We start from the raw sequence: 16,085 nt of genomic DNA on the forward strand, positions 1-16,085 counted from the left end.
AATGTACTCTCTGTTAATATGAGATAATAAAAATTGCATACATAGTAATTATAAAATAATTTACAATTATACAGAAAAAATAAAGATAATTTCAAATATATTCAGAAATTATAAAAGTATTTTATTTTAATTTCCAACATTAAAAATGCAATGTAAAAACATTGTAGTTGACGTAATTAAAAATTAGTAATTAAAAAAAGTCTTAACTCCGTCATTTATAAACACAAGTATGTTTTAATACTATGAAATGCTAAACACAGTTGTTTCGGTTACGAGGTAGGATTTTCATGTTTCTGAAAGTGTCCTCCACTACAGATAAGATCAGTGTTACAGTGGTTTAGACCCATTCATTTAAAAAATAAACCAATGTACTCTAATTCAATGAATTACATTACATATGAAGTATGCAGACACTCCCTGCACCCATATTTGAGTTTGTTTGTAGTAAAATCCTACAAAAGTACCACCTATATGTACAGCCTGATGCACCATGACTCTAGATGTTTGCTGGCAAGACTTCAATCTCTTTCTGATTGTATTTCAGTCCTCTATCCACACAAATGAAGGCTTTGACCACAGCTCAGAGTGTAATTTTTCCGGATGGATGTCATCTGCTGTCAGAGATGGATCAATAGGATGAGGAGACAGCAAGGATGTGCGGGCGGCAAGGAGACCCATACGCACACAGCTGTCTGTGTCCAACCCTTGTAAGATCCCCATCATCATTGCTCCAGCAAAACTAGATGAGACAAAAAGAGTCTAATGCGACATGCTTTTATTTCGTATGATGTTAAATACTTTTGATAACATACCTGTCACCAGCTCCAGACACATTTACTGTTCCTTTAGAGCTCACAGCCAGCGCAGGATAATGAACAGCACACAGCCGTCCCTTCTGTTATAAAGGCATAAATAATGTTCAGCATTCTAATGTTATAACTAAGATGTTTAGATTTACTCAAAGTAATAATTGACCCAAACCTAAAATTTTACTCAGGCCATCCAAGGTATAGATGAGTTTGTTTCGCCATCCAAACAGATTTGGATAAATTTAGTATTAAATTTAGTATAGCTGATAAAAACGTCACAATAATTCACAAGTACTCCACAACACTCCAGTTCATCAGTTAATGTCTTGTAAAGCAAAAGCTGCATGTTTGTAAAGAAACAAATCTATCATTAAGCCATTTTAACTAAACCGTTGCAAAATAAAAGTCCATAATCCATAATAACACTTCCTCCAGTGAAATGTCCATCCTCTGTTGTCTTCTCACATCAAAACACTTTTTTCACCTGTAAATGGTGCTTGATCAGTGCATATTTTTCTGCTGACTCAGACTAGAGGACTTATTCACTGAAGAGCAATATTATAGATATAGGCTTGAAGTAATTATTAATTACTACTAATTAATTTGAAGTGGCTCAGTGGCAGAGCATTGCATTAGCAGCGCAAAAGGTTAAGGGTTTAGTTCCCTGAGAACAAACATACCGGTGAAAAAATAAATAAAATTATAGCTTGAATGCACTGTAAGTCACTTTGGATAAAAGCATCTGCTACATGCATAAATGTAATGAAGGCATTAAAAATGCCTTAAAGTGCCCCTATTATGCATTTTTGAAAATTACATTCAAACAGTGTGTAACACTGTTCTAAGTGAATGAAAACATCCTGGAAAGTTTTAAATCTGAAAGTGTACCATGTATAAAGTTATTCTCACTCAAAAGAAAGAGTCGACTCAGAGTAGAGTCATTAAAACGAGTAGTTTTTAAAAGAATCCCAAGCCGTTTCATGTTGACGTCAACATGAATCATTAGAATATTGCTCGCCCACATGATGGTCTTTTTGCGTTGGTCTGAATGAAAATGCAAACCCATTTTTGCCACTAGGTACAGCTCTTAAAGCGGTAAAAATAGCGGTTTCCCCAGTAATGCTGTAGACAAAGCAGCTCAGCGCTCACAAACACTGCTTCATCAGTCATTACAGGCAAAATGAGACCAATCGAACTAATCAACGCAGATAAGAGTCACACAAAAGAGGAGTTTGGAAAAATGAATCGTTAAAGTGAATCATTTGGGAGTCATTGAGCAAGTAAGAAAAAAATAAATGCATATTATAAGACAATGAAAGTGTTTTTTGAACTTGCATGCATGTCAACCTGTTACTGGGGACTCCCAAAACCAAAATATGAACCTTTCATTATCCATAATAGCCTAAATAGGGTAATAGGCACTTTAATGATGAATTTGTTTCTTAAAAACACACAGCTTTTAATTTTACAAGACATCAAATGATGTACTGGAGTCATGTGGATTGCTGTGTTTTTATCAGCTTTTTGGACTCTCATTCGGACGGCACCCATTCACTGCAGAGGATCCATTTGTGAGCAAGTGATGTTATGCTAAATTTCTCCAAATCTCTTCCCATGAAGAAACTCATCTTCATCAACCAAGAGTGAGTAAATCTTCAGCAAATTTTCATTTTTGGGTGAACTACTTCTTTATGATTAACTATATTAATTAATTATAATAAGCCCATCATACCAGCTTTTGCTTTTGTGCCTGCAAATTCACAGTCCCAGCAGCATGTTCTCCACACACCATCACACCCAGCGCACCTAAAGTGACCACCACACAATTCAGATGCTCCAGCAGGGGGCGGGAGAGAGCTGGTACACAGCCCAAGACATCCTCTAGTGATCTGGGAAACTCTTAAACAAAAGTATGCTTTGATTACTGTTAAAGTAGCTCGCCACTTCCCGTCCAGCAATCAAGCACTTGATTATTTTAGGTGTTTTTTTTTACTCTGGTACCTGTAGGTGTAGGCAGGCCTAGTGTATGATTCATGGTGCAGAGCTCAGCCAGATTGGGGGAGATGTAAGATAGGGCTTTCCAGCTCTCTGACAGGAAGGGCTTACAGGCCTTATCTGCATCCGTGGGCTCAAACCACACTTCAGCAAAACAAAAAGACATGCAATATGCACGTAACAACTTACTTGAATCTATGACCTCAACAGACGCTCTGAAGCAGTAGTAGATAAATTAGGTTTACCAGGGACAGCACGTTTCTTGGCAATACGGCACACGTAATCTATGGTTGAAACGGGAATGTTTCCATCAAGAACCACAAGAGATGCTGATGCAAGCTGATCCTCAAACTGAGATACCTGAACGTAAAGATAAAAAAAAAAAAAAAGATTTATGCTGTTAACTTGTTACATTTAATTTAAAACCCCTTGCAGATTTTCCTATTGCAACAGGAAGTTTGCATGAGAAATATATATCAGAGTTTGTCCTTTTTATAGCCAATGATTTTAATTTCATCACAGCCATGAACATGATTTACTATTTCCTAGTCAATTTCATGTGTTAAAGGGAGGCAATGCAATCTCATTCTATAGTATCTGATTGGACAAAATGTACAGGAGTACAGGATGAGTCATCATTAGATGAGTCATCATTATAATTTCCTCTGTTTACCTGACATAAAAAGACTGAACATTTTCAATATGTTTATCTGCCAAGGTTTTTGTCAGTGTTTGGATGTGAATTAGCATGTAAATGCTATGCAAACTAACAAAGCCTGACTTAAATCCACAATGCATCATGATTACTTTCATAGTTTATGGTTATGAAATTAATACTTTTTTAGCAAGGATGCACTAGTTCCCCTGAGAAGAAAATATGTCCATCTTCTACTCACCTTCGAAGTATCCTAGGTGTATGTGACTTTCCTCTTTCAGAATAATCCAATCAGAGTTATATTAAATATTGTCCTTGCTCTTCCAAGCCTTTCAATGGGAGTAAACAGGTGTTTGTAGTCAACAGTTCAGAAGACTTGAAACAAAGTGCACGCATCTGTAATAAAACATCCCTCACACGGCTCCGAGGGGTGAATAAAGACCCCCTATTGTGAACCCATGCGTTTTTGTAAGATAAATATCCAGATTTCAAACCTAATATTTTTTTCTCACTTCTGCTAACTTTTGGGAACCAGAAGATGAGCAGGCTGATGTTGTAGTTCGTCAGCGCTGCATGGTTGGTGACAATCGCGGAAAGAGAACAAAACAAAACGCTTGTCGCAAATTAAAAGCACAAGTGTTTATTATGTTTGAAATCTGGATATTTATCTTACAAAAACGCATGGATTTGCTACAGGAGGCCTTTATTCACCCCCTGGAGCCGTGTGAGGGATTTTTTTATTACAGATGCGCGCACTTAATTTCACGTCTTCTGAACAGTTGACAACAAACACCCGCTTACCCTCATTGAAAGGCTTGAAAGAGCAAGAACAATATTTAATATAACTCCGATCAGATTATTCTGAAAGAAGAAAGTCACATACACCTAGGATGCTTCGAGTGTGAGTAGAAGATAGACAAGATTTCATTCTAGGGATGAACTAACCCTTTACTGTTCAAAAGTGGTCGGTAAGACTTTTGTGAAATTAATACTTTTTAGCAAGGATGCATTAAATTGTTCAAAAGTGACAGTAAATAGTTACAAAAGATTTCTATTTCAAATAAATATTGTTTTTTTGTTTTTAAAACATTTTATTTATTAAAGAATCCTGAAAAAATGTCAACTGGCACAATTGATTTCAACACTGATAATAAAAGAAACATTTCTTTTGCAACAGATCAGCATATTAGAATGATTTCTGAAGAATTATGCGATGCTGAAGACTGGAGTAATGATGCTGAAAATTCAGCTTTGCATCACAGCTATTTAAAGTTGTAATTATATGTCACAATATAAGATTTTGATCAAATAAATTCAGCCTTTGTGATCATAATACTTCTTAAAAAAACATTTTTAAAAATCTGTGCGAACAGTAGTATTCCTTTCGAATATACATACATATTGCTCTTGTATTTGCTGATGGATGTCCATGTCGCCCAATCCCAGGCTCAGCTCTCCAGACTGAGTTATAACAGCACAATAGGTCGCAGTCCTTTGGTCCTGTAATCTGGCAACTGCGCTTGTATCCTGAGGAGCATAAAGCAAAAAAACTGTAATTACAATGACATTTTGGCTACAAGAGCAATAAAATGCTAAATGTAACTCACCATGTGTTTACAATAGTTTAGCACAGCGTCACTATGAGAGTCTTTGCCAATGGCAGAGATGAAGAGAGGCTTGTGCCCTAATCTGCTTAAACAGTCTACATGAAATATAAGCAAGTCAAAAACGGGAATTGTACATATTCATTCAAAGTAATATGAATGAGACATTACATACCAGCAATATTCCTGCCTACGCCTCCAAAAGACTGACAAACACTTCCTGGATTTGTCTGACCAAACTGAAAATGTAATACAAATACAAAATATTTACCTGTATAATGTCATAAAAAGTTACTTAAAACTCCTTTAGCTTGTTTTATTAGTCTCACCACCAATTTCTTTGTTGTTCCTTTAGCGATGAAATCAACGTTTATTCCACCAATAACAATCTGAGGGCAATTAATAGTGTTATTTTAGCATTATATTAATAATATTACAATATTTCTAAATGTTTTAAATTAACTTTTAGTTTTTCATTTTAAGTTTTAGTAATATTATGTGCTTTTGTCATTTTTATTAGGCTTAGGGTTTTTATTATTTCTTAATATAGTTGTAGTAGTTTTAGTACTTAAAAATATTTCAGATGGTTGTCAAGGCAAAGTTGGTTTTCAATGTTTAATCCCAATATTATTATTTTATTTCAGCTTTATTTCAATTAACCAAAATACTTTTTAAATTAGTTTTAGTTCACAATACAAAACACTCAAAATAAAATTTAGTCTTTCCGTAAGAGCTTATTATATTTTGCAAAAACAGAGTTTTTTTTTAGTTTTTTTTAACTGTACCACTTACAGTGTAGGAGTCTATTCTCTGGTCCTTTGATTTTCGGGTTTTAATGTCACCTCTGAAGTTGCCTCCAGTTTTCTCTTTATGTTTAGAAAGGGCACATGCAATCTGACTGCCCACCTTGGCATTGTTTTGGATGAGTGCTATATCTGAAAATGAACGATCTTCAGGAAAATAGCACAAAAAGACACATGAAACCAAAATGAACATAAAAAGATCATGTTATTATAAGTATATACTGTATAAGAATATGTATACAGTAAACCTTATCATCATAAACTATCTTTTGCGTCTTAAATGGATACTGGCTTGCAAGGACTTCCCTTTTGTCAGCTCATTGACTCGCTGAAGGATAAAAGGGGTGACATCTCTTCCTGTGACACCTTGTGAGCTTCAGATATACAAAGAAAATGCTTTTATCAGAAGTGTTTGTCACTCTATATTGCATATGGTATGGCCAATCACTATTTTTCTCCACCTGGCCTCCATCACAGCTGTTTGTATGGCATCTTCTATCTGTTGTCCTGTGGCTGCATGTTCCTCAGGGATGGGGATGGCTAACAGAAGACCACTTTGCAGCCCCAGAGATAGTGTACTAGCTGTTGAGGTAAGAGAGAGTTAAAGATCCCTTCACAAATGACTAAGCAGGATGAGTTTACATCAGAGGAACTTCATCTATGAACTCTGTTTCAACTAGCTCTTTCAATTGGGATCACTGCAGCATTCCGTAAATGTGTAATATTGACATTTACTCAAATGTATGTGTGGTAAAAGCTTTAACGCTAAGACTTTCCAATAAGATCCGCTGCTTCTTGAGGACTGGAGACATGGTAAGGAGAAGTAAATTCACTTTGCCGAGAGAAGAAGGCCGGGAAGCTCTTTGAATCTCCATATGTGGCCACACACACTCCCTGAGTTTCCTGTAAATAAAAGCACTTATCTTTGAATTAGAACTTAAGTATATATAAATATATATGAAATCAAAACTGAGCATAGGGGCATTAAAATGTGTGTATTACAACTATGGTATGTAAAAAAATTAATGGATTCAATTGTTACCAACATTAAACATTACCAACATTACCAACGGTTCTACAGGTTTGGAACAACATGAATAATAAATTATTAGTGAGTAAATTATGACATTTTTGGGGAAACTATTTCATTTTGTACAAATTAAATTTAACAGTGTTATTGCATTATTAACGTTATTAAACTTAGCTATAAGTGAGTGTTAGATGACAGCAACGGTAATGTAAATCTAAAACTCTCACCTCAAAAGTTGCAAAACAAGTTTTCACAACTTTACTGCGATTTCACCAAGTGAAACACAGAGTTCACATGCAAACTGGTGGAGTTCAATGAGGACCAGCAGGTTGAAGGTCCAAATTGCAGTTTCATTGCAACTTCAAAGGACTCTACATGATCCCAGCCTAGGAACAAGTGTCTTATCTAGCGAAGTGATCGGTCATTTTCTAAAAAAAAATAAAAAATGAAAATGTATATTTTTTTTAACCACAAATGCTCCAGTTCGTCCTTACGAAATTAGTCATGTTGGAAAGGTCATAAGGTGAAACAAAGTGAACATGCAAAGCCAAATGCCCTTTACAAAAAAAGGTAAAACAACAACGTCAGATGATTTTGAAGTTGGAGGAGAAAATCAGATGGCAACCCCTACTTTTTTTAACATCGCAGAGCTAGGGCAAGATAAGCATTTGTGGTTAAAAAGTATATACATTTTTGTATTGTTTTTATATTTCGCTTTATAAGACCCTTATTCCTTGGCTGGGATTGTGTAGAGCCCTTTGAAGCTGCACTGAAACTGCAATTTGGCCCTTCAACCTATTGGCTCCCATTGAAGTAAGGGGAAAAATATGAAGAAAAAGCCTGGAATGTTTTCCATAAAGACCTTAATTTCTTTTTCACTGAAGAAATAAAAACATGAACATTTTGGATGACATGGGGGTGAGTATATTAAAAGGGAAGCTACTATTCGGGAAGTGAATTAGGTACTCAGGTAGATCCTTCAGTGTGTCTTGGAGGGGTGATGTTTCTAAGTCACAACTTCTTGCTACTGGGGCTCCTCAAGGCTCAGTGGTTGGACCACTTCTCTTCTCCATCTACAAAGCATGTTCTAGCTGGATGAATGACCATCACCATAAGCTCAACCTTACTAAAACAGAACTGCTGGTGGTTCCAGCTAACCCATCGTTTCATCACAACTACTCTATACAGCTGGGTTCACCAACCATAATTCCTTCCAGGACAGCCAGAAACCTAGGAGCTGTGATGGATCATCAGTTAAGCTTCACAGACCATATTGCTACAACGACTTGTACTGCAGATTTGCCTTATACAACATTAGGAAGATTAGACCCTTCCTGTCAGAGCTAACCCTCTTGTTCTCTCCAGACTTGACTATTGTAATGCTCTCCTAGCGGGCCTTCTTGCATGTACTCTCAAGCCTCTGCAACCGATCCAGAATGCTAGTGAGAGTTGTCTTCAATGAGCCAAAAAAAGCTCACGTTACTCCTCTCCTCATCAGGTTACACTGGCTACCAGTAGCCGCTCAAATCAAATTCAAGGTACCGATGCTTGTCTATAAATGTCCACTGGCGCGACACCAATATACTTAAACTCACTAGTTCAAACTTATGCGCCCTCCAGAAGCTTGCGTTCTGCAAGTGATCGGCGCCTTGTGGTGCCATCCTAAAGAGGTTCAAAATCACTCTCACAGATTTTCAAAAAACATCTAAAGACACATCTTTTTCACCAGCACTTGACTTAATACTAGCACTTACCTTTTCTTTTCTATTCGATTCTTAAAAAAAAAAAAAGCACATAGCTACGTGTTCTGTGCTAGACTAACTGAGACTTGGCACTTATATACTGTTGTTGGTCTGATTGCTTCTATTATTCTCATTTGTAAGTCGCTTTGGACAAAAGCATCTGCTAAATGGTTAAATGTAATGAACTAATCCTTTAAAGTCTTACCAAGAACTCAAGAGTGCGACCGATATCTAGGATGGATTTCACCCCAGCTGACACAACAGCAATAGGGGTTCGACCCAGTTCAGTGAGGTCTGCACTCACATCCAGAGCTACAAGAGATAATATATTGGTCATTAAATACAGACAAGTAAACATTTTCAAATGGATATAAGATTTTTTTTTTTTAAATAAACATGCAGTTTTCTCCATCTCTATGTACTCCTCCAATGCCTCCAGTTACAAAAACAGGAATCCCAGCCTTGTGAGCCGCAATCATTGTGCCGGAGACAGTTGTGCCACCCGACATACCCTAAATTATCAAAAAACGGACATGAATATGTATAATTACATAGTAACAAATAAAGATTACTTAAGCTCCAGACCTTGCTGATGACATAAGGTAAGTCCCTTCTGGACACTTTTAGTGCCATTTTGCTTTGTGCCAGGAAGTCCAGTTCATCTGACGAAAGGCCCACATGAATGCTGCCCTCAAGAATCCCAATGGTTGCAGGGATTGCACCCTCAGCTCTCACAATCGCCTCCACTTCCTTTGCTGTACTGAATTAAAGAGGGAATGCAGTCGTTTAGCAAATACAGAATCCTTCAGATATGAATCAGAGTATACATAAAAAAAAGTTTCCCACCTTTTATTTTTAAAAGCCTTGCACAATAATAAAAAATGATAAGTCTGACTCTGTACTGTTTTTAAGATAAAAAGTCATGTGACAACCCTGACTTTAGAATGGCCTGAGGGAAAAGTTCAACATGTTAAATGTTTGACAGCACTGTAAGAGATTTATCATGTTTTCTACCTGAGATTGTGAGGATAAGGCATTCCATGTGTGATAATAGTGCTTTCCAAAGCCACAACTGGCCTGTGATCCGCTAAAGCCTCTTTCACATCAGGATGGATGATAAACAGGCCATCTGTAGTAGAAATAAGGAATAGCTGACCCAAACAACACTGTATCTAAACCACTGTACCACATTTGGTGATCAAAGACATGCTTGCCAAGTTTTAAATGATTCTCATATGTCTAGTGTTTGACAAATGATATAAAGAAAGCTATTTTTATTATTATTTTTTTAATTGTATTTTTTTTTTTGTGATTGGGGGTGGATTCTGCACATGGATCATTTCTATGGTGCTTTTTGGTCATTAAAGAGCCTGACAGCCAAGGTCCCCATTTACTGTATGGAAGGTAAAAGCTTTGACATTTTGCTAAATACTTTTTTCTCTGAGTTACACTGAAGACAAGAAAACAAGTCTGCAACAACATCGAAAGGAAATAATAAATTATGAATAACATATTAAATATAATCCACAGTGATTCAATGAGTCAGATGTAAGATTTAGGGAAATGAAATTGGGACATGGTTGCTCTGAATGCAAATACCTGAATCTTGACTTGTGGTTTGTGCTAGTTTACCTTTTTTGCGATGTCTGCTGGGTGAAGTTGTAATGCAACGTCTAAGAAAAGCAGACAACCTCCACATCTTCAGAACTTGATCTTCAGGTCAGCAAAACTCGCAACGTAAAATGCAATCAAGCCACCGTGTGCTGGAGAGTTTCCACAAACTTCAAAAGGAACAATTTGTCGTGCTCTATTTGTTTGAGACAAGTGACGTGATGATATAAGCGATGTTCACAACCCTGCACTTTTCTAAAGATGAAACCCAGAAATACACTAAACATAAAACCAACCAACACACGGGTCCAAGTAAACAATTCAGGACTTCAGTCGTTCAATGAAGACTGACAGGACAGAAACGAGGCTCCATTCGCTCATTAAAACACTTCTCACGCGCTACTCGCTTTAGTAGTGACTTCAATCACGACTCGGCTTAAATCAATCCAAGTTTTTTTCTGGATGTTAAACTCTCAATTTAAGCTATTTGATTTTCGGCTCGACTCCGCTAGTTTGAACTTTGATCCGGTTTGGTCTGTTTGTACTAGCTGAGAATCGCCTTTTACTCCGAATGTCTGTCAGATGGGGGATAGTCTATACAAGGACATTTTAAAGAATAAAGGTTTACTACGGTGATATCTATGAATATAGAGATTTTTTTGTTTGTTTTTAATAAAAAAATCTTTTATTTTTATGCTAGATTTTTGTCTTCTGTTTTCTATAAGAAGTGTCATAACTCGTTAGGCCTCTTTCATTCATATAGACTCAGATGACTGAATGAACTGCTTGAAAAGAGTTTTGTAGACAACTAGAAATCTTGCCTATACATTTTTAGAATACGGAAAAGGCACACAAAATAATTATATCTCACATAATATATTTAATATATATAATATATATTTATCTCATAAACATGTTTGATGTGTGTGTTTATAAGATGTAATTAAATTTTTTTCTGTGTAAGTAAACAAATTAACATGATTGTGTAGAACTCAAACTACACAACCGCACTAACTAAAGTGAACTTATAACTACATAGAAAAAAACTAAACAAAGTTTATAAAAAAATATATAATATATAACAGAATAGAAGTATAATACAGCAGACTGATATTTCAAGCTTAAATCAGACATTTTCACAGAGCCTGTAAGCATAAAGCATGTTGTGCCACAGGTTTAGTTGCTGGTAAACCTTTTACATCGATAGCTGTAATGCTGCTCTGTACTGAGCCACTGTAATGCACATCTGTGGTAAGAACTGAAGAATTCTCGCTCAGTATTATGGTAGTCTCTGCGATGGAAGACTTTAAAACATGTTCATCATTCTGAAACTTAATCATATTGACAAATGTATGAGCTTTATGCTCTTCAGATAGCTGATAGCATTCAGTAACAGAGCTATAGTTAATGTCTGTAGGGCACATTGACTCCAAGATGGTTTCCTCTTCTTCATCATCAGTGTCCAAAAGCTCCATTTCAAACCAATTTGGATTCTTCAGCTGGTAATTTTTAAAAGCTTCAATAGCATCCCGAAGTCCTCGTCCTGATGGACAGTTGAAGTAATCGTTCTCCCTGATACCTTCAATACACTTAATCCGTCCCGGCTCATGTTTTTCAATGTCTAGTATTCGGAAGTAAAGTTCTTCAAAGTGCTTCATCAGTTTGTACTTCACCACGACGTTGAATGGTGCTGGAACATCATCCTCACTGCACACATCATCAAAATAAGCCACTATGTACTTGTGGAAAGATGAAGCATGAACAAAATCCGGTATAATGAGACTCAGAGCCGGCGTGAGCATGTCTCCTATGGGTGAACGTTCATCCTCCTTCAGTCTTACTTTGTGCTCACCGCACATGGCCTTCCACTTGGCATGTACGCCTGAAGAGCACAAGATCAGTACTTTATCTGAGGACTTGGAGATTCGTTCCCTTTGCATATCCAGCCACTGAATTCTTCCGATTGTGCTGAGCCAGACAGAGTCAAGGAGATCTAGAGTGACGTCTGTGCCACATTTGGCCCTCATGAAGGCACATAACTTCAAGATGATTTCTTTGTACAGGGGGTGGTCAAGAGAGTAGATGATGATGACTCTTTTAGGCTCGTGAATGGGATTCCACTCTAGTTTACCCTTTGCACATGTTGAGCTGTCTGAGGAGGGCATTTCTGTCAAAAGACATGATTATTATTAAGATACAAAAGCTTTGGAACCTTCAAAATGTTTTGAAATAATAAAGAGTGAGTGAAAGATACAGCAAAACAATTGAAAACTGCAGAACAATGTAGCCTATATTTGACTTTTAGAACACTATTGGTGCGATCAGGTACTCATGGCAAGTTTGTATTTTTAAGAGATGGGAAGTTGTTTAATGTCAGTTGCGTTTCAATATCTTGGATCAGGATGGCAATGCACCTTTTCTGGATAAATTTAAATTAGGAAAAAAGGGAATAAAGATGAATAAAAACTTTGGGCATTGGGTGTGTTTTCCCTTTTTGGTGTTTTCACTCAATTTATGCATGTAAATCTTATTTTTATAGCCTTTAATTTGTCATAATTGTATTTTGTACATGCAATGTTTGGCTTTTATTGTAAATGAATAGTTTTATCGTAAATGAAAAATTTAATCATTCATAAAAAGAACAAAAATTTCATCTGCAATTTTTTTCTCAGATAGACTCCCAACTTGGACATTTGGGGCTTATTTTTTCTTGCATTTTTAAAGACAAAACACAATCTGTGTCAGTCACCCCTAATGGACTGTTTTTTATAAAGTGGAAGCATTCAGATACAAATTCTGAAATCTAAATCTAATCAACAAATAATGCATGCAGTCAAGTCTCCGCCGCACATTTTTTCTGTGAAAACTGTTGCTACTTCTGTTTCATTACGATCCAGTTTCACAGACAAGGTTTAAGCCTAGTCCCAGACTAAAATGCATGTCTGGGCTGTTTCAGCTGAAAGAAACTTGCACTGGCTGATCTTAATATATGTTAGTACTATTGATTTGTCTCAAGATGCACACCAGTAATGTTTATTCTAAGGCACGTTTATAAAAGATCCTTCAATGTCCTAATGGAACAATGACCTAACCCGGGCTTAATTTAAACCCTGTCTGCGAAACCAGGCCTAAGTTTTGTGCCTATTTATTTGATTGTTTTATTTGCACTGACCTTTATGTAAATCCTTGTACTTCAAAAATACAATACAGCCAAAAATGCAAACAGTAACTGCCAATGAAGCCAACAACAGCCCCAGTGTCACCAAAGTGATAAAAACAACAGGAGCACCTGGAAGAACTGACATTAAAATGTTAATATAGATAAAACAAACTAGAGGTCCAATGAACCATACATTGAGACATTTGAATTTTATCATAATTTAAAGGCTGGCTAATTAAAAACACACAGGCAATAAAACATTTATTGTAAATGTATAATACATACAGGGACAGATATCAAATTTTCTTCTGTATTCCAGAAAGTTATTCATGCTTTCAACAGACAGTGGCTGAATCTGTTGAACAGGGCATCTTTTAATCATTTACTGATATGAAAGAAATTATTATTATTAAATTACAAAACATCCTCATAACTCACCACCAATTCCAAATTGCAGTGATTTATCCGACGTGCTTTCAGCGTGAAATTAACCTTCAGAAATGTCTCGTTCCCCTTAAAAACAGAATTAATTTAGCATTCACACTCATAATATTGTCTGTGCTTCTTATATTAATGCTATATATGAATATACATTTATGACTGAACACACAACAGGTGGCACTGTGGAGTCTTTTAGACACTGGACATTAAAAGTACCTTTATGACAATGTGAAACGGTTCTGGTTGAAGGTCAGGACTGAAGATGGAGACTTTGTATTGGTCAGAGAACTCTCCTGGTTCAAATTCTATTGTTATTACCAAGTTACCATTTTCTTTATCCTTTCGCACTGACCGTTCTACCTTCATATCCCAAAAGCGATCTAAAATGACAAACAGATTTACCTAACAGCAGTTCACTTTTTAAGAATTGGACACCAATTTACATCACCTCCGAATAATCCCAATAGGACAGAATGAAGACTTTCCATGTTTACAAAGCATTTTGGATTTCATGTCTGCTACATATCTAATCATCAAGCCTCAACTGTTTGATTGCGTCATTGATTAATTCTCACCTGGAACTGTGATGTTGGTTATTGTTGTATAGCTCCCTCTGTCTAGCTTTGGTAAATTAGTTACAAAAACCTGGTATTTAAAGTCAGGAATGAGCACAATTCTGTCCAAAGAAAATGTCCACTAAAAAGGTGAAGGAAAGAGGCAAAGCTGAAACAATGGTGTGAATAACACTGCATAGTACATTATTACTATTTTCTTTTGTAAATAAAGATAATTGAAGTATGTTTCTACTAGGCCTTTCTACTTCAAAATGTCATGTTCAATTCAATGTGTTACTTGCTATTTTTGGCATTAGTGAAATTTACTGGGTTACAAATTACACTTCTTTCAGTGGATATATTATTGTATAAGTAAAAGTGCTCTTACCCTGCCCCGTCTTGGGTTTTTTGTATCCGATAGAGTGTTATTGAAAATGTAACGAACACAAATGCTGCGTTTTGTCGACATTTCAACCACAAGCACTTCAGTCCCTTTTAGAGTGTATATACTCCCTGAGGAAAATAATTCAATTTAATTTAATAAATGCTTTAAATAGATAATTATGCTGACCATCTGTACAGGTTCTGTTACATTTCTTCTCAAAAAGGCAATTTGATTTAAATAATTTATAGTCCTGTGGGTAGCTCTATGTTATCATACTTGTCTTACCATCCGGGAACTGGCTCCATGTAATGTACAGGACTGGTACAAACTGTCCACTGTCGTCCTTCTTGGCTGCTACCTTTTTTTCAGTTACATTAGGAGACCTTGGGGCTTTGTCTCTTGGCACCACCCAACCCTGATCTGAACAGTTACCTAAGACCATCAAAGAAATATCTAATGAAAATGTCTTTGATTTTGTCTTTAAAAAACTCATTTTTGAAGAAGACATCAACTCCTACTTGCCTACTTCAACATTGCATTTCACTCCCTGTCAGAAAACAGCATAATGAAAATTGAACTTGTTTTTATATGAATAACATTAACATCAATAGATAAAAGGGAACAAAAATCATCTTTACCTCTTGAGAACATTCCATCGGAGGCAGTTCAATGAGATGCAGGGATGAGATTTTCATTATGACACATGAAAGCAGCGAGAAAAGAGAGACAAAAATCACTCCCATTGTATTTAATGTTTTCTCTGGTACTGTGATTTTTAAGTTATGTGACAGAACGTCAAACATCCTCTCATGACTCTGTTAGATTCTATCTGCATTTAGAGGAAACCAGGAGATCTGATAAAGGGGAGTAGATGAGTCTGACGCACACGAATATATAAAGCTTTTCTCACGAACATTGTCTTTTTATTCAAGGCTATCTTAAAATCAAGTCCTTTAACTACACATGCAATGAATTCAGCTAAAAACGTTCTATTCTCAGCGTATTATATTTAATACTTAGTTGGACGTTAGACTCAAAGTTTTCATAGCAATTTGGTTTTGAGATGCAGGGTGACCTACTTGTTTCATTTTCTACCACTGAAACACAGGACTAGATAAATTTAGGTTATACTTCACCTGAAAGCAATTTTGACATTTAAACAAATCCATTCATAATATAATACAGTCTATACTGTATATCAAATAAATGCTATTCTTTTGAGCTTTCAATTTGCCAAAAATCATACAAATCAATAAAAAAGGGTCAAAGATTCCACAAAAATATACACTAAAAAAA

At 36.1% G+C, this 16,085-nt stretch overlaps 2 protein-coding genes across 3 annotated transcripts; both read right to left on the reverse strand.

Annotated features, from left to right (window-relative positions):
• Positions 1-100: 100 nt before the first annotated feature.
• zgc:136858 (uncharacterized protein LOC678543 homolog) lies at positions 101-10,803 on the reverse strand. Of its 2 annotated transcripts, XM_059536864.1 has the most exons (18): positions 10,271-10,803; positions 9,653-9,767; positions 9,224-9,398; positions 9,039-9,150; positions 8,844-8,950; positions 6,639-6,769; positions 6,328-6,444; positions 6,155-6,240; positions 5,856-5,998; positions 5,393-5,452; positions 5,239-5,302; positions 5,067-5,161; positions 4,858-4,986; positions 3,050-3,164; positions 2,811-2,948; positions 2,542-2,708; positions 813-895; positions 101-739 (listed from the first exon to the last, which is right to left on the reverse strand). In XM_059536864.1, the coding sequence occupies exons 1-18, from the start codon at positions 10,335-10,337 to the stop codon at positions 541-543; spliced, it is 2,103 nt and encodes a 700-aa protein (XP_059392847.1). In that variant the 5' UTR covers positions 10,338-10,803; the 3' UTR covers positions 101-540. The 2 variants fall into 2 exon arrangements, with proteins under 2 accessions (XP_059392847.1, XP_059392848.1); XM_059536865.1 differs by lacking the exon at positions 5,393-5,452.
• A 497-nt stretch (positions 10,804-11,300) lies between these two features.
• LOC132124943 (interleukin-17 receptor A) lies at positions 11,301-15,588 on the reverse strand. The gene is made up of 9 exons (XM_059536112.1): positions 15,428-15,588; positions 15,075-15,336; positions 14,793-14,917; positions 14,426-14,546; positions 14,067-14,230; positions 13,848-13,922; positions 13,695-13,764; positions 13,422-13,547; positions 11,301-12,416 (listed from the first exon to the last, which is right to left on the reverse strand). The coding sequence occupies exons 2-9, from the start codon at positions 15,295-15,297 to the stop codon at positions 11,386-11,388; spliced, it is 1,935 nt and encodes a 644-aa protein (XP_059392095.1). The 5' UTR covers positions 15,298-15,336; positions 15,428-15,588; the 3' UTR covers positions 11,301-11,385.
• Positions 15,589-16,085: the final 497 nt, after the last annotated feature.

The sequence above is a fragment of the Carassius carassius genome, chromosome 43, assembly GCF_963082965.1.
Source record: "Carassius carassius chromosome 43, fCarCar2.1, whole genome shotgun sequence".
Classification (NCBI taxonomy): Eukaryota; Metazoa; Chordata; class Actinopteri; order Cypriniformes; family Cyprinidae; genus Carassius; species Carassius carassius.

Excerpts from the sequence above, each read along its gene's own strand:
- LOC132124943 (XM_059536112.1), bottom strand. The coding sequence starts at position 15,297 with ATGTCTTCTTCAAAAATGAGTTTTTTAAAGACAAAATCAAAGACATTT. Across the intron at positions 14,231-14,425 it reads AACCAACATCACAGTTCCAG|ATCGCTTTTGGGATATGAAG; the intron begins GTGAGAATTAAT and ends TTGTCATTTTAG. Across the intron at positions 13,923-14,066 it reads CGTTTCACATTGTCATAAAG|GGGAACGAGACATTTCTGAA; the intron begins GTACTTTTAATG and ends TCTGTTTTTAAG.
- zgc:136858 (XM_059536864.1), bottom strand. The coding sequence starts at position 10,337 with ATGTGGAGGTTGTCTGCTTTTCTTAGACGTTGCATTACAACTTCACCC. Across the intron at positions 9,768-10,270 it reads CAGCAGACATCGCAAAAAAG|ATGGCCTGTTTATCATCCAT; the intron begins GTAAACTAGCAC and ends TTTCTACTACAG. Across the intron at positions 5,453-5,855 it reads AGAGAATAGACTCCTACACT|ATTGTTATTGGTGGAATAAA; the intron begins GTAAGTGGTACA and ends AATTGCCCTCAG.